The following is a 19,095-nucleotide window of genomic DNA, read 5'->3' as shown; positions in this document are numbered from 1 at the left end:
TCATGACTCCCTCATTCCTTCGAAAGTGCAGGTACCCGCACCCTTTGTGTCTGAAGTTCTGTGACCAGAGGGGCGGGACTGAGACAGAGTGTATGTGTGTGTGTGTGACAGTGAGAAACAGAGATTTGTAGAGTGGTTGTGTGTGAGAGACAGCGTGAGTGTGTGTCTCCATATCCTTCCTTTAAGCTGTTGCAGGACCACAGGGGTGGGCATTGAAACAGTGTATGCCTGTGTGAGAATGTGGGTGTGACAGTGAGACAGAGTGTGTGTGTGTGTGTTCGAGAGAGTGTGTGTCACAGTGACACAGAGAGTGAAAGACTGTGTGTATGTGTGCATGGCCCCCTCCTTCTGTGTGAAGTGCAGTCCCCCCCTTTCTGTTAGTTTTCCCCCCTTCCCTCCTGTGAGTGGCAATGTAAGGGTACCCCCCCCCCCCCCCATGTTTCTGTTTTGAATTCTTTCTTTTATCCAGGGATTGTGCTCTCTTTACCATGCCCTCCATCTGCATAATTTTTCCTTTCCCCTTCCCTCCCATTCTGTTCTCTCACCCCCTCTCCATGTGTTTGTCTGTCTCCCCTTCAAGTTCCATGCCCCCTCCCTTAAAGTTTCTGCCCCCTTAATTGTACCTATTGGTTTACACGTTGCACTGCTGTCTGCAGGATCGGTGTCTGTGAACCTCATCCAGCTTGCCCTGTTGTTAGTGCTGCAGTATCAGGGCGGTTCAGGGCGGCTGTGAACCTCGTCCAGAGAAGACTGCAGTTGGTTTTATGTTCTTGCTTTGCTTTTTGTGAAGTCCCCTGTTGAGGCGGCTGGAGGCTGTTTATTCACCTTTTCTTTTTTTTGTTTTGTTAGTGTGGGTCCCGAAGGCTGCTGGAGGCTGTTTCTTCACGGGTTTTTTTTTTTGGGTTAGTGTGTGTCCCGAAGGCTGCTGGAGGCTGTTTCTTCACTTGTGTTTTTTTTTTTTTGGTTAGTGTGTATCCCGAAGGCTGCTGGAGGCTGTCTGTTCACTTTTTTTGTTTGTTGGTGCGGGTTCGGATGGCAGTTCGGAGCGGCAGGTTCTGCAGGATAGCACTGTCAGGGCAGTGGTATTCTCCTCAGCTGGCCGGCAGTCTCATGCTGTGCGAGCCGTAGGTCCGCCCCTTCTTTTGTTTGAGTTGTTTGATAGGTGCATGGCGCGTGATTGCATTCCGTTGCGTGGCAACGGCGACTGACACCTTCGCCTCAGACGCTCCTCCCTTGTTGTATTCCTATTGGTGTGACGCTCATCCGTGTGTGTTGCAACTGTGACGCTCGTTCAGATCATGGCGGCGCACAGATGTACTGTGCTTAAAAGTGGTTACAGAGCTTCGAACATACGAACTTTTGAAGCCTCAGAGTGTGGTTCAGAACGTTCATGGTGCTTTTTATGTTCAGTTGGGGCGTGGCGTAGGTCGCAGATGGGGCGTGGCTGAGGGCGGTGGTGAGTAGTCCGAATAGCCAGGAGGACTACAGCAGTTCAGGACTTCACTGCCACAGTTGGAGGGAGCTTCAGAACGTTCAAGGTGGGATTTATTTATATAGCTGGTGTAGAGACAAGAGGTTCAATGGAATATCTGTAGTGGGAGTGCAAGATCATTAAGCAGTTTTGGAGAAAAGTATGGCATACGGTGAAATTATGGACAAGGGAAGACTGGGAAGACGCCGCCAAATGGTGTCTATTGGGACTTATTCCAGGATGGGCTCCCCAAAAGTGCAGACAATCTAGCTCCTTCACTAATTCTTGGTAGTGAGACACTGGAAATCAGCACAAGGCCTCTCACTGGAGCATTGGAAAGTAGCCTGTAAGGAGCTAAAAGTATATGGAAAAAAACAACATGTGAATTGAAAGGCAAAGCACCGCAATACCACTTCAACTGGGCCAAGGTAGAGTTATTAATTTCCATAAACACATCCCGCTGTTAACCTCCTTCATTCCACTTTTCTCTAAAGGGAATAACAATGAGTTTCAATGTTTGGTGGAGACCATATTTAGCTGTTGCTGTGTATCATATATGTATACATTTCTATAATCTCTATTCTCTTCTGACTTCTCCTTATTGCTTTACCAGACATACAAGGGGATGGGAGTTGGGGAAGAAGAGAATTAAATATAATTGCTGTATTCTTGCTTGGAACTTCGTGGGGGATGGGATGCGTTCTAAATTGTTGTCCCAATGCCCCATGACACACTCTATACATAGGCACTCTCTTTATGAAGTTGGTTGTAATTTATTACTTTACTAGTAAAAAAGCCCCGTTTCTGATGCAAATGAAACGGGGGCTAGCAAGGTTTTCTTCTATGTGCATGTGGGAGTGTGTGTGTCCCTGCCCTCTGCCCTCTCTCCCTTCTGCTCTCTGTCCCCTCCCCCCTCGGAGTCGAGTACTTCAGTGTTAAGTTTCCTGCTCTGCTGTGTTTGTGTTACAGAGATAGTGAGGGCTTCTGCCCCCTCCCCCCTCTGAGTCCTTCACTGTTACAGAGAGAGTGATTTGATTTCGTGCTTTGCTGTGTTGTCCTTCACTGTTTGTGTTACAGAGAGAGTGAGGGCGGGGCAGACACTCATGGGGAAACCGGATATCTCTCCCCCTTCACACTTCCGGCTGGAGGCTTCATTTAGAACGTTGGTGGTGGTGCCTTTTATATAGAGAGATTTTATATTGTTTCATCAGTCATAATGGTCAGAGGAGGCCTGAATTTAGCAGGAGGATACCCAAGCTACACTCTATTAAAGAGATTTCAAGGTTATATAGGACCTCAGAGACAAGACCAAAGCTTCTAAAGGATTGTTACTACTGTAAGGTATTATTTTATTGTGTTATTACTGTTCTGTTTTCCCAACTTTAGCTTATTCTATTAGTATTGGGCTCTTATAGGTTTCTTTGTAAAGCAAGATATTGTCTTTATGTAGCAGTATTTTAATAAACACATCCCTCTGACAGGCCTAACCTTCTCATAACTACTATATTGGAAAGGAATGTAAACAGCCAACCCCTTGCATCTCCAGATGCTGCTTCTGTAACTACTGCTACCACTGGGTCATTTACTAGACCAGGCCTTAGTAATTTTAGTCCACAGAGAAGGGACAATGAATGTGAGGAGGTCCTTGAGGGTGGCCACTGCTGCACTTCTATCTTCTTTGGGTGGCAGGGATTAGATTCCCTACCACCTCAACAGCTCCTAGCTCCTGGCAACCTATCTGAGGTTTTCCAGCCACACATGCAATAAACAAAGACAGATGGACCACAGACAACAGGGGCTATCGCCTGTTGGAAATCACAACTAAAATGCACAATCCACATACATATATCACAGAATTACCATAAAAGCTTAAAGTTAGGGCACTTTCCACCCTTGAAATGCCACCGGGGGGGGGGGGGGGGGGGGCACACTGAGCACTAAATATTACGGTGTATTTTTTTCTTTTTATTGCTGAAATAAAATGGAAAAAGATGACGAGTTTTTTAAAAAAATAATTACAAAGCCTAACCTTAATTTCATCTTACCAATATGCTGAATATGTAAACATTTGATTTTTTTTTTTGGAGCCTGAAGCCAGAGTTACCATGATAGCGTCTGCTGATAACTGTGAACCCTGTCATGAACTATCAACAAAAAGAGGATTAAGCAAAATCTAAACAAACACTGGCATAACTGGAAAAGCCCAATTACTCTGCATTTAACAATCTCCACTGATAAGAGAAGCTCAAACTTCAGACTGTGTTGATTATTGGGACATCCATGCAGTAAACTCTACTGGTCTCTCAATGATAGCTGTTAGCGGGATCAAGAGTAGAAGCATGACAAAAACACACTTAAAAGAACTGAAAAGTGCATGAGGGGCAGATGCTCAAATTCAACCATCTGCTTGGAGACAGAAAAATACTGTAAAGGACTCAAATACAAATCAACCTATGCATCCAGCTTCTCCTATTTAAGTACAAAACTATGGAACGCAATGCCAAAAGGAGTGAACATAACCTACAACCATCTAATCTCCAGGAAATCACTAAAAACCTACCTGTTCAAAAGGGCATAGACCATTGACCCAACATAGATGCCAACATCCTGCAACACAGTAAACCCAACGATCGTATTGGACACTATCTAACCTTCTCTCTCTTTGACCCCTTCGCGCATGAAAGAAACAGACCCTTATTCGACCACAATATCTTCTTGTATTTGTTTCTCTACCGGTCTTGGCAAACGTCTACGGTACTATGTAAGCCACATTGAGCCTGCAAATAGGTGGGAAAATGTGGGATACAAATGTAACAAATAAATAAATAAGATCAATACATGATTACATTCACTAAACAAATAGAGAAGCAACTGTATAACTTGGTGCCTCCATTCAGGCGGGCTGATGCCACACTGAGTACCAACATGCCATTGCATACTAGTGGAAACCCAAATTAACATGCCCACACTTAAGTATGATCATTTATGCCAGGTGAATGGCTGACAAAAATGGGCGCACCTAAGTGGGGGAATGGGACTTGATATACCGCCTTTCTGTGGTTTCTGCAACTACATTCAAAGCGGTTTACATAGTAACATAGTAGATGACGGCAGAACAAGACCTGCACAGTCCATCTAGTCTGCCCAACAAGATAAACTCATATGTGCTACTTCTTGTGTATACCTTACCTTGATTTGTATCTGCCATTTTCAGGACACAGACCGTAGAAGTCTTGCCCAGAACTAGCCCCATTTTCAGGACACAGACCGCAGAAGCCTTGCCCAGAACTAGCCCCATTTTCAGGACACAGACCATAGAAGTCTTGCCCAGAACTAGCCCCACCACCCAAACACCAGCCCCACCTCCCAATCTCGGCTAAGCTTCTGAGGATCCATTCAAAGCAGTTTACATAATATACACAGGTACTTATTTGTACCTGGGGCAATGGAGGGTTAAGTGACTTGCCCAAAGTCAAAAGGAGCTGCAGTGGGAATTGAACCCAGTTCCCCAGGATCAAAGTCCGCTGCACTAACCACTAGGCTACTCCTCCACTTGCAACATTCCATGTAGAAGTCTGCCCTTGCAGATCAGCAATGCGGCCGCGCAGGCTTCTGTTTCTGTGAGTCTGACATCCTGCACATACGTGCAGGACGTCAGACTCACAGAAACAGAAGCCTGCGCAGCCGCGTTGCTGATCTGCAAGGGCAGGCTTCTACATGGAATGTTGCTAGTGGAATAGCAACATTAACATTCCATGTAGAATCTCAAATAATAGCAACAAAATCTCAATAGTAGCAACATTCCATGTAGAATCTCAAATAGGGAAAAGGGAAATGGGACTTGATATACTGCCTTTCTGAGGTTTTTGCAACTACATTCAAAGTGGTTTACATATATTCAGGTACTTATTTTGTACCAGGGGCAATGGAGGGTTAAGTGACTTGCCCAGAGTCACAAGGAGCTGCAGTGGGAATTGAACCCCAGAATCACAGTCCGCTGAACTAACCACTAGGCTACTCCTCCACTAGTAACATTCCATGTAGAAGCCTGCCCTTGTAGATCAGCAACGCAGCTGCGCAGGCTTCTGTTTCTGTGAGTCTGACGTCCTGCACGTACGCGCAGGATGTCAGACTCACAGAAACAGAAGCCTGCGCAGCCGCGTTGCTGATCTGCAAGGGCAGACTTCTATATGGAATGTTGCTAGTGGAATAGCAACATTAACATTCCATGTAGAATCTCCAATAGGGAAAGGGAACTGGGACTTGATATACCACCTTTCTGAGGTTTTTGCAACTACATTCAAAGTGGTTCACATATATTCAGGTACTTATTTTGTACCTGGGGCAATGGAGGGTTAAGTGACTTGCCCAGAGTCACAAGGAGCTGCAGTGGGAATTGAACCCAGTTCCCCTGGATCAAAGTCCACTGCACTAACCACTAGGGTGCTACACAATGTGCATAACATACATTTTCTATACTATTCCAATTTTCCAAGGCAAGCATAACTGCAGATGCCCAGTTACAGAATTGCTCTTATAGAATTTTCAGCATATGAAGGCACATAAACCGCAGTCAAATAAGATCATCTTCAGCTTCCTGCAAAACTTCAAACCTAACCATAAAAGCCCTTGGATTTCCACTCTACTTGTAAGATTTAACGCGTTTCATTTTCAAAGGTGGGTACACTTCCAACTTTGCCCAAGTTTTCATCAGAACTGTCATCATTGTTCCTAACATGTTTACTGGATTTCCTTCCAATGCATAATTCAAAGCCTTGGGTACTTATATATTTTGGTTCCACCATTCTGATTTAGTAATTTCACAGCTGAAAGCACAAAGGCCAGGTTAACTGCAATTCACATACTAATCTTAACTTCCATATGAACGCTCAAATCTAACAGTCGCTATTTAAACTCTATGCAAGAATAATACCTGCACGACATGCTATTTATTGAAATAAAGGTAAACTTATTTAACAAGTTTATTGATCTTCCACTAGCCAACATTCTAGGTGGTCTAGAACATCAATAACAATTAAAAACAAACACTAAAATAAAAATATACAGAGCAATCAAATTAGCATTTTAAAAGTGGTTAGGGTGGTGGACTTTGGTCCTGGGGAACTGAGGAACTGAGTTTGATTCCCACTTCAGGCACAGGCAGCTCCTTGTGACTCTGGGCAAGTCACTTAACCCTCCATTGCCCCATGTAAGCCACATTGAGCCTGCCATGAGTGGGAAAGCGCAGGGTACAAATGTAACAAAAATAAAATAGATACTATTGGAGATTCTACATGGAATGTTGCTACTATTGGAGATTCTACATGGAATGTTGCTACTATTTTGGAGATTCTACATGGAATGTTGCTACTATTGGAGATTCTACATGGAATGTTGCTACTATTTTGGAGATTCTACATGGAATGTTGCTACTATTAGAGATTCTACATGGAATGTTGCTATTCCACTAGCAACATTCCATGTAGAAGGCTGCGCAGGCTTCTGTTTCTGTGAGTCTGACGTCCTGCATGTACGTGCAGGACGTGCAGGACGTCAGACTCACAGAAGCAGAAGCCTGCGCGGCCACATTGGTGATCTGCAAGGGCCGACTTCTACATGGAATGTTGCTAGTGGAATAGCAGAATCTCAAATAGCAGCAACAGTGGAGGAGTGGCCTAGTGGTTAGGGTGGTGGACTTTGGTCCTGAGGAACTGAGTTGGATTCCCACTTCAGGCACAGGCAGCTCCTTGTGACTCTGGGCAAGTCACTTAACCCTCCATTGCCCCATGTAAGCCGCATTGAGCCTGCCATGAGTTGGAAAGTGCGGCGTACAAATGTACCAAAAAAAAAAAATCAAAACAAAAAGAATATAAAGTGATATATAGCTCTTTATTGGACTATCTTAATACATTTTTGGCTGGCTTTTATGACTTAACACGGTAATCATACAATGTTATTTACTGTCTCTGTTTTGGTTTATCTTTGACTCTTATAATAATGCATCTACTGTCAGCACTATATGATAATAAAGTTAATGCATCAGTTTTTCTGTTATACTGGAAAAATTGCATAGTAACTGAAAACCCACTGTATCTTTACAGCATTTTTTGTATAAGAATATAATTACTGTTACTGCTTCTTTTAGTCAAACTATGAGACGCATATCATACCCACAGACAGTAATGAATAGTTTTTCATAAATGTACTTTCTTGTTTTTGCTCAATAATGCAGAATTAATAAGCAAAATGTTCTTCAATTACAGAGATATAGGATTAAGGATAAATTATTAACTATCATGCAACAGTTTTTTTTTTTTTTGTTACATTTGTACCCCGCGCTTTCCCACTCATGGCAGGCTCAATGCCACTTGCCCAGAGTCACAAGGAACTGCCTGTGCCGGGAATCGAACTCAGTTCCTCAGTTCCCCAGGACCAAAGTCCACCACCCTAACCACTAGGCCACTCCTCCACTGTTGCTACTATTTGAGATTCTACATGGAATGTTGCTATTCCACTAGCAACATTCCATGTAGAAGTTGGCCCTTGCAGATCACCAATGTGGCTGCGCAGGCTTCTGCTTCTGTGAGTCTGACGTCCTGCACGTACATGGTCAGACTCACAGAAACAGAAGCCTGCGCGGCCACATTGGTGATCTGCAAGGGCCGACTTCTACTGGAATAGCAACATTCCATGTAGAATTTCCAATAGTAGCAACATTCCATGTAGAATCTCCAATAGTATCTATTTTATTTTTGTTACATTTGTACCCTGCGCTTTCCCACTCATGGCAGGCTCAGTGCAGCTTACATGGGGCAATGGAGGGTTAAGTGACTTGCCCAGAGTCACAAGGAGCTGCCTGTGCCTGAAGTGGGAATTGAACTCAGTTCCTCAGGACCAAAGTCCACCACCCTAACCACTAAGCCACTCCTCCACTAGTTAGAAAGAAAAATCTTAAAACTTAATTGACTAGAGAGAAGAAAAATTGTGATAAGACTACATTACCAGTCTCAAACGTTCTTTTTTCTTTTTGCTGAATGTAGCACCCGATGAGCCAGCCTCCGATTCTTGACATATTTTGTTCCCATCATCATCTTCGTCGTCATCTTCAAAACACCAATCCGGCAACTGTGGTGGTGCAGGTGCATATTCTATGTCTCCGTAACGGCGAAAAAGCTCCTTCAGGTAATCTCCTTTGTAAATACCAGGTGGCCTTGCTTGGGCATATGTAGCCACTGCTGCTTCAATACTATAAAGCAGAAAATTGGTGTAAATTAGGTTCCTGGTTTTTTAAAAAAAATGAATGATAAATTAATAAAAGCACTGAGCAGTGGTTTTCAACTCAGTCCTCAGGGACCACCTGGCCAGTCAGGTTTTATGGGTATCCACAATGAATATGAATGTGAGAGATTTGCATACCAAGAAGACAGTGCATGCAAATCTATCTCATGCATATTCATTGTGGATATCCTGAAAGCCAGACTGGCTAAGTGGTTCCTGAGGACTTGGTTGAAAACCACTGCTTTAGAGTCTTTGGCCAGCAAATTTTCGGATGCAAGATGGGGAACATTTTCTAAACCTGAAAAAAAGAGACACTGTACTAAAGTGATGCTAAGTAGCAGCTTTTTCACATCATGAAACAACCAAATAAACCAACCTGGTCATATTGGGCTTTAAGTTGAAAAATAAGCAGTAATGCAGAGCAAGAATAATTGGAATATGTTAATATTCCATGATGAAAGTTTCATAACCCTAGGCTCTTGCTATTGCAAGTATTTTTCAACATTATTCTTTTACATTCTTGAAAAGTTCCATTTAAAGAAACATTATGCTTCATCTTTTCTCATGGTGCAATGTGATAGAAGACAAAAGAAAAATTATACCTCTAGATACAAAATCAATGAAGACAATAATAAGGTTGAAAGGATAAGACTCAATTCAGGTAAAACTTAACAAGTTGAAAAGTGAATGTTCTAAGCACAGCATAAAGGCACTTTTTGTATGAGTGAGAGATGCTAGAGGGTGTGATTGCATAGGTAATAAGAAACTAGATTCTCTTCCTCCTTTCCCCACCCACATCCAACATGTCTAGTCAGTCCAGGTGCATTGCTTTTGTCTAGGTAATATCTCCACCATATACATACATAATTTTCTCACCGCTATTGTGGGATCACTTGCTCTGTAGTGAAAAAGCTTATATTTGTTCATACCTGATAATTTCCTTTCCCTGAGTCTTGCTAGACCAGTCCAAACAAGTAGGTTATGCTTCGCAGAGAATACCGAGCTTTCTCAATAGTACTTAGGGATACAACTATACTACTGACAAAGCAGATCTGAAAGAAAGTTGAACATATCATAAACCACAACTCACTCTTAACAAATTAAAAGACAATGTTCCTAGGCACTCTCCAAAGAAATACCGAGTCCACCTAAACCACTGGAGAAAGGAAAGAAGAAAACTTGTAACCTCAGTGTTCCCAAGTGGGTCCTAAACCAGGCTAGCAGGACTCAGGGCAAGGAAATTAGCAGGTATGAACAAAATTTCACCTTCCTTATGATCCTTCTAGATCAGTCCAGAAAAGTATGTGTATAGGGAGGGGGGTGTGGTAACAATTTTATTGGCTGCAATACTCAAGACAGTGCCTACCATCCTAGGGAAAAATGTCAGTCCTGTCCATACCGGCCACAGCATTAACTAGCAGGCATCATGTTGGTATATTTTTAGGGTCTGATCCCTTGACAAAGTGACAGTGAAACAGGTGTCTGTCGGGACTCATCGAGCCAGAAGATAAGTGTAGCTGTGCATAATTTTTGTAACTTATTGCCAGTCACTCAGCACAAAATTGCTTGGATAAAACGATCAATTTATTATTCTAAAAAGTTATAACATTTGTCACAAACTATATGGATGGAGGGAGTTTTTGTCAATGATTACAATAGTCACCAAAGGGTCATATTGAATAAACCTTTTTGGCAGATGAGACTTCCCCCCCCCCCCCCCCCCCCTCTTTCATCCATATATATTTAACAGTGAACTACTGGTCCATTACAAGTTGAATTGTTAACCTGAGGGAATGGACTATATTGATAGATTAAGACCTGTCCATAACCATAGGGACCCTGCTGCAAGGACTAAGGACAGATTTCCACAGAGATGGACCAGGACCACCGATATATAAATGGCCACCACCAACCCCCAAACTAAGGTAACTCAAGAGTTATCACGCTGTTTGTGCCACTGGATCTTTTGCAGTCAATTAAGATACTGCTAAGGAGGAGTTTGGAAGACTCGGCTTCTTTCATCCCTGAGGAAGGATCTCCGAAACGGAGCACTCTGTCAGACGTTGTACTCAGCATCTATAAATATAATTAAGTACCTTTCATGGTTAGATTGCTGGATTGTTCATGCCTGAAGCTTCCTTTCTTCAACGATATGTCTTCCAGTTATTTAAGTTGAATGTGAACTTGTAAGCAGAGAAAGGTCATTGAGAGACACTATTTGAGAGACATTGAGGGGCATAATTGAAAGGGGCGCCCAAGTTTTCCTAAGGATGTCCTCGCAGGACGTCCCAGCGAAGGGGCGGGGAAACCTGTATTATCGAAACAAGATGGGCGTCCATCTTTCGTTTCGATAATACGGTCGGGGACGCCCAAATCCTGAAATTTAGGTTGACCTTAGAGATGGTCGTCCCCGATTTTCGGCCATAATGGAAACCAAGGACGCCCATCTCAGAAACGACCAAATGAATGCCATTTGGTCGTGGGAGGAGCCAGCATTTGTAGTGCATTGGTCCCCCTGACATGCTAGGACACCAACCGGGCACCCTAGGGGGCACTGCAGTGAACTTCAGAAATTGCTCCCAGGTGCACAGCTCCCTTACCATGTGTGCTGAGCCCCCCCAGACCCCCCCCCTAAAACCCACTCCCCACAACTGTACACCACTACCATAGCCCTAAGGGGTGAAGGGGGCACCTAAATGTGGGTACAGTGGGTTTCTGGTGGGTTTTGAAGGGCTCCCATTTACCACCACAACTGTAACAGGCGTGAGGGGGATGGGTCTGGGTCCGCCTGCCTGAAGTGCACTGCACCCACTAAAACTGCTCCAGGGACCTGCATACTGCTGTCATGGAGCTGGGTATGACATCTGAGGCTGGCATAGAGGCTGGCAAAAAATATTTAAAAAGTTTTTTTTTTTAGGGTGGGAAGCGGTTGGTGACCACTGGGGGAGTAAAGGGAGGTCATCCCCGATTCCCTCTGGTGGTCATCTGGTCAGTTCAGGCACCTTTTTGAGGCTTGGTCATAAAAAAAAATAGACCAAGTAAAGTCGCCCAAGTGCTCGTCAGGGACGTCCTCCCTTTTTTCCATTATCGGTCGAGGACGCCCATGTGTTAGGCATGCCCCAGTCCCGCCTTCGCTACGCATCCAACACGCCCCCATGAACTTTGGTCATCCCCACAACGGAAAGCAGTTGAGGACACCCAAAATCAGCTTTCGATTATGCCGATTTGGGCGACCCTGGGAGAAGGACGCCCATCTCCCAATTTGTGTCGAAAGATGGGCATCCTTCTCTTTCGAAAATAAGCCTGATTATATCTGTTATTTAACATGTTTTGAGTGGTGATATTTTGGGAATTAGGCAATAAAAGTTATAATACATTTTACCATGTTTGCAAGGTAACTGATGATGGATAGGGCAACCAAAATGAAGCATTAAGTTCGGCCCATTATTTGAAAATTGTCTCTGCTGCGAGTGCAGCCTAAACTGAATTTACACCTCGCTAATCAGAAAAATGTATTTGGTCTCTTATCTCTGCTATACATACATATATTCTTGAGAAGGACTGGTTCTTTGTATTTGATTGACCCATGAGAAATAGTCTGCCAATCAGTCTTGAATATACCATTATTCACTGCTCCCTGGCTCCCACTCTTCTTCCTTGGCCAAAGGCCTTGCTTGTCCTATAGGATTACCAAGCCAATATAAGATCCTCTGGAGCAGACACCCATCTTATGTGTAAAGGAGCCACTGTTACGATCTTGAGAGATTTCGCTGAACAATAATGGTGCTAGTCATATGCACTGCTGTCAGAACATGCAGGGAAGCTCCAGGCCAGACCAAATCTGCTACACAGGCTACTAGCTCCCTTAGCTTGTACTCATCAGCAACAGGCATTGTTCTTCCTGTTACCACCTGGACTGTCTTTCCCCAAGCTACAGGTCCAGAGTAATTACGTAGTAAATGGCTGGCTCTGGGCCCTAGGCCTAACTTGGACCAGTTGGTTCTCCATCATGCCTACAATCAACGCTACTAATCTAATCTATTTAATTAGAGACTGCTTATTCCCAAAAACTGGCCCAAAGCGATTTACAAAAGACAATGAATTACAATAAGAAAGAAAAATTACTGCAATGCTAACTTAGATTTTTTCTTCACACAAATGTGCTTTTAATTGTTTATGAAAAATAACAAAAGAAGGCACCTGAGTTAGAAAAGATGGTAAAGCATTCCAAATAAACCACTTGACAGAAAAGAAAGACCTTTCGTTAATCCTTGAGTATCAAATTGATTTAAATGATGGAAAATATAAAATAGAATTATCTATTAATCTAGACAAGCATCTGAGTGGTGAAAGATCAGACTAGAAAGAAGCTCAGGAGTTGCACAATCCTGATTCTTAAGAATAAAACAAGCTAGTTTAAGATCCACATGGACTTTCAATGGTAGCCTGGGAACATTACCCAGCCATAATGTTTTAAGATTTGGTAGTATTCAATTTTTGCATATTAGATACAGCGCAATGTTCTACCTTCCTAATACAGTACAGTAGAATTGGCTGTCAACAAGATAAAAATATCATCCACATAAGAATCAATTCACCTTCTCCTTTCATAATACCACCTAGTAACAACATGAAACTGTTAAACAGTATAGGCAACAGAGAAGATTCCTTTGGGGACCCCATATCCAGGTCTTCATGACCAAGAAAAAAAAACACCTTCCTTTTTAACCACATAAGATCTTTCTTCCAAGAACATAATACTTCTTCCAACCTATGAGGCTGACCTCCACGGAACAAATAACCATGATCTTTTTGATGCTGCTTTTAACTCCTAACCCTTACTTTAATATTCCCTTATTTTTTTTATTTTTGTTTATCTCTTATCTGTCCTGTTTGTCTGTCCTAATTAGATTGTAAGCTCTGTCGAGCAGGGACTGTCTCTTCATGTTCAAGTGTACAGCGCTGCGTACGTCTAGTAGCGCTTTAGAAATGATAAGTAGTACTAGTAATCTACTTCTGCCAGAAACAACTATGAAATCGACCTACTCAGGCTCCTCCCAGGCCATCCAAGGACACAAGACCAGACCTTCTCAGGAGACAGCTGCCCTATGCTAGGAAGACCAAATCATTCTTCAAGAAAACTAGCATCATAGAGGTTCCACACTTGTAGGACTCAATACAACTGATCTCTCCTGCACTAGCCAGACATGAAAACTAGAAGAGAAATTTTCAGCACTATAATAAAAGGAAGCCAGATCACAGCTAGGACGTTTTATTTGGGAGGCCAAAGAGAGCAGAGCTGTAGACCAGACTGGACCAAGATGTGCTTAAATTAAAAGATTGCTTTTCCTTTCAGACTTATATCGACTGTGCCTGCAGCAGGTGGTTATAGCTAACAATAGAGGCTACGAGAGCGGTGGCCTGACCCTATATTTTCCCTTGGTATTTCTGCTTTTTTTCGTAATAGAGAAGATTTAAAGGAAAATTCCTAGGGAGAGTAAGGCTCCCCTGTTTGGACTATTCTTAACCTCGACTTTGAATAAAGATAAAAGAACCTGAAGGCACCAACTGCTGAGTATTTCTTTGACCGTTAAGGTTGATCTGGATGGGGTCCCTATTCTGTCCCGGGTGAACTCCGTTCCTGCTGAGGAAGCCAGGTGGCGAAATATGGATCTATATAGAGGACAGACTTTAACCTGAGGATTTCATTGCTGATAACAGAAGAGTTATTTTTTTATTTTAGTTACATTTGTACCCCGCGCTTTCCCACTCATGGCAAGCTCAATGCGGCGGGCAATGGAGGGTTAAGTGACTTGCCCAGAGTCACAAGGAGCTGCCTGTGCCTGAAGTGGGAATCGAACTCAGTTCCTCAGTTCCCCAGGACCAAAGTCCACCACCCTAACCACTAGGCCACTCCTCCACTGTTGCTACTATTTGAGATTCTACATGGAATGTTGCTATTCCACTAGCAACATTCCATGTAGAAGTCGGCCCTTGCAGATCACCAATGTGGCTGCGCAGGCTTCTGCTTCTGTGAGTCTGACGTCCTGCAGAAACAGAAGCCTGTGCAGCCTTCTACATGGAATGTTGCTAGTGGAATAGCAACATTCCATGTAGAATCTCCAATAGTAGCAACATTCCATGTAGAATCTCCAATAGTATCTATTTTATTTTTGTTACATTTGTACCCTGCACTTTCCCACTCATGGCAGGCTCAATGTAGAAGTCGGCCCTTGCAGATCACCAATGTGGCCGCGCAGGCTTCTGCTTCTGTGAGTCTGACGTCCTGCACGTACGTGCAGGACGTCAGACTCACAGAAACAGAAGCCTGTGCAGCCTTCTACATGGAATGTTGCTAGTGGAATAGCAACATTCCATGTAGAATCTCCAATAGTAGCAACATTCCATGTAGAATCTCCAATAGTATCTATTTTATTTTTGTTACATTTGTACCCCGCGCTTTCCCAGTCATGGCAGGCTCAATGGGGCTTACATGGGGCAATGGAGGGTTAAGTGACTTGCCCAGAGTCATCCTTTAATCTTTGGAGCTTGAAAGAGGAGGGGGTGGTATCCCTCATAGGGGTTTTCATATATCCCTGATCAAGGAGGTTTCCTTTTGGATATCCATGAACAAATGACAATATTTGACTAGGAGGCGCGCAATGAAGCTACAAAGTAGTAAATTTAAAACGAATCGGAAAACATTTTCTTCACTCAAAGTGTAATTAAACTCTGGAATTCGTTGCCGGCGAATGTAGTAAAAGCAGTTAGCTTACCGACGTTTAAAAAGGGTTTGGATAGCTTCCTAAAAGAAAAGTCCATAAGCCATTACTAAAATGGACTTGGGGAAAATCCACTGCTTATTTCTAGGATAAGCAGCAGAAAATGCATTGTACTGTTTTGGGATCTTGCCAGGTACTTGTAACCTGGATTGGCCACTGTTGGAAACAGGATGCTGGGCTTGATGGGCCTTCGGTCTGCCCCAGTATGGCAATACTTATGTTCTTATGTTCTTAGGAGCGATATGATACGGACGTTCAAATATTTGAAAGGCGTTAATACACAAACAAATTTTTTTCCAGAGATGGGAAAGTGGTGGAACTAGAGGAAATGAATTGAGTTTGAAAGGGGGCCGAATCAGGAATGATGTCTGGAAGTATTTTTTCACCAAGGAGGTGCTAGATACCTGGAATGCCCTCCTTGGAGGTGGAAGAGATGCAAATGGTAACTGAATTCAAAAATGTCTAGGATAAACACAAAGAGATCCTGTTTAAAAGGAATGGATCCAAAGAAGATTAGTGAAGATTAGGTAGCAACACCGGTAAGTGGGAAACAAAGCCGGTGCTAGGCAGACTTCTACAGTCTGTGCCCTGATCAAGGCTGGACAGATTTGGTTTCAGAAGTGCTGGGAAGACATCTATGGACTGTGTCCTGATCATGGCTGAATAGACTTGGATGGGCTTGAGTGGAGCTCTTCAGGGGCTTTGACAATGACCTCAGAAATTTTAGAACAAGGTCAGTGCTGGGCAGACTTCTACAGTATATACCATGAAAGTGGCAAGGACAAATCAAGATCAGGTATACATATGAAGTATCACATAATAAGTAAGTTTATCTTGTTGGGCAAACTAAATGGACCGTAGAAGTCTTTATCTGCGGTCATCTATTATGTTACTATGATTGTTCACAAAGAGACTGAAATCTTCCTATCGTGTGAAAGGTGGAAAATCCCTGAAGGTTGACTTGTCCTTATCTTAGGAATCCAGGATCAGTGGGAAACTCCCATAGAAGACCCCAAAGCACATTCAAACCCAACCCTGCCCCTCAAAGGAAGGGAATGCAAGCCTCAGGTCTTGGCCAACTTAAGGCTGAAATGTGTAATCTCAGCTGTAGGCAATCCTAACCCCAGTCATGCACTATTGCAATTGGTATTTGGGAGGAGCAGAAAGAAACCTCAGAGACAGAACCCCCGACTGAACACAGTCTGCCCTAGTGCATCTGAGGATTATCCAGAGAACAAGACTTAGAAAATAAGGGTCATCTCCTGCCTCACCCCTGACAGCCTATTAGAGTGGCTTCACCCAGTAAGCTTTTTGAGGTGGGAACTTACAGTAACATAGTAGATGACAGCAGAAAAAGACCTGCACGGTCCATCCAGTCTGCCCAACAAGATAAACTTATATGTGCCACTTTTTGTGTATACCTTACCTTGATTTGTACCTGTCTTTTTCAGGGCGCAGATCATATAAGTCTGCCCAGCACTATCCCCACCCCCCAACCACCAGCCCCGCCTCCCACCACCGGCTCTGGCACAGACCGTATAAGTCTGCCCAGCACTATCCCCACCTCCACAGGAAAATTCTAATACATTTTACAGGTTTAAAACACACTGTATCTTCACATATGTTATAATCTGTAACCAGCTATATTTCCAGAACTCCCCAGGTACTACCCAGGTAGTAAACAAATGTTTGAATAGTTTTACAATTGATCCATATTCAGTTACCTGTTATTGCTTGCTGAGTTCACCTTTTTCTAGTTACTTTTCAAATTCTGTGACAATAAACCTTATTTAGTTTATTGATTCTGCTGTCCTGAACTAACTAAGAATCCTGGTTTGTGTTGGTCTCTGGGTGCTTTCAGGGAACTGTGGAACCCCTGGAGTGTGGCCCCAGTGTCCTAGAAATCATCGGGGAATAACTTGAGAGTGTGATCCAGCCAGTGGGAGGAGGGTGCTAGTATAGAGCACTACTACTATTTATCATTTCTAAGCACGAGCCCAGGTCCAGGCGAATCTGGGCAGAGCTGGGTAGACCCTTCAGGTGGCCACAGGGTAACCCCAGGCAGGTGCTTGGCATTTTGTGACAAGCATGATGTAAGAGCAATATAAATTCCAGAGAAAACAAAAGATCCCAATGCAGCTGAATACTATGTCAGGCCCTGAGGCTGTAAAATGGCGGCTGTGCTCCGCTCAGGATCAGACAGTGGCTGTTTCTCACTGTCGGTCAGCCCCAATAGCATCTGTTCCCGTGTTCTCCTGCACCAAACTGCACACTGGCCCTGCCAGACAGCCCAAAGACCTCGGCACATTCGGATTCTATGCCAAATCCTAAGACATACTGCCACCAATCGTTTCCTTCGGATCTAGTGGGATTCCCGACTTGCACATACTGCAACGCCCCAACACTGGCCAGCAGGTCTCACAGCGGGAACATTGCTTATCTGCCTCCTGAGTTGTCATTCACCCCGACTAGCATAAGCAGTGGCGTACCAAGGTGGGGGGGCGGTGGGTGCGGTCTGCCCCGGGTGCACGCCGCTGGAGGGGAGGGGGGTGCCGCGCATCTGTCGGCAACGCTTGCCCCCTGCTCCCCCTGCCCCGGAACAGGTTACTTCCTGTTCCGGGGCAGAGGGAGCAGGGAACGAGCAAAGCCAACAGGCGTGCAGCACCCCCTGGCAGGTAAAAATGCACCCCTAGGGGGTGTCCTTTCACCGGGGGGAGGTGTCCGTCCTTTTGCTGGGGGTGGGGGGGTCGCGCTGCACCTGGGGGGGGGGTCCTTTTGCCGGGGGGAGGGGGCGCATCGGCGATCCGCCCAGGGTGTCAGCCACCCTAGGAACGCCACTGAGCATAAGTGCAGCATAATCTGTCCCAAGCTGTAAGTTAGGATCCCTCCCCTGCACCAAGTAGAACTTTCAGCCCTCCAAGTTGAACTTTAGTCAGACTTATCACTGCCGGCTGCTGCCCCCAAGCTCACAGTCTCCACAAATCTCACCACAGATGAGAAAGGCTCAGGACCGATACTCTTGTTCCTTATTCTCCAGTAAACCTTTTTCCTTATCCTTTCTGAAGGTTGTTTGTGCTGGAAAAGGAGAGCTCCACAGGGGGGAGGTGAAGGGAAGGAAGAAGAAAATTCACGAGGCACCAGAAACAGGGATCTGAAGACCTCCAGATAGGACTCTGTAGACTCAAGCCACCTGCAATGCTCAACTGGAGACCAGTTGACCAACTGGACCAGGAGCAAAGCACTCAGAACCAGAGGCTGAAAAGTATGTCACATCCACCTGCTGTAGATGGAAAATACTGAGAAGCTGAACTGGATGCCAAGAGAGATATGTCCCAGCCCAGCCTTCAGTTCTCCATCTACATCCGCTGGCCGATAGACACAACTATCCACAGGCTCTAGTGTTTGCCTTCCACAGGCATGAGGCCCAAAAGAGAGACTGAACTCTCAGACCAATATCAACTCAGACTGCAATACCCATATTGGTAGCTGAGGCCAAATCTCAAGATACATAGATGTACCAACTATCCTTGCCCCTAATCCTTGGTGCATCACTGCCTGCATGGA

The 19,095-nt window shown here is 44.2% G+C and overlaps 1 protein-coding gene across 2 annotated transcripts in view; it reads right to left on the bottom strand.

The window, feature by feature from the left end:
- RNGTT (RNA guanylyltransferase and 5'-phosphatase) overlaps positions 1–19,095 on the bottom strand; it is a 723,922-nt gene that overhangs the window by 558,442 nt on the left and 146,385 nt on the right. For both annotated transcript variants that reach the window (XM_030199106.1, XM_030199105.1), the window contains exon 6: positions 8,474–8,717. In XM_030199106.1, coding sequence (XP_030054966.1) covers positions 8,474–8,717 — 244 coding nt within the window. The remainder of the gene's footprint in view (positions 1–8,473; positions 8,718–19,095) is intronic.

This window comes from Microcaecilia unicolor, chromosome 3 (genome assembly GCF_901765095.1).
Source record: "Microcaecilia unicolor chromosome 3, aMicUni1.1, whole genome shotgun sequence".
Lineage (NCBI taxonomy): Eukaryota > Metazoa > Chordata > Amphibia > Gymnophiona > Siphonopidae > Microcaecilia > Microcaecilia unicolor.
The sequence above is the reverse complement of the archived record's forward strand: the minus strand, read 5'-3'. Positions and strand labels throughout refer to the sequence as shown.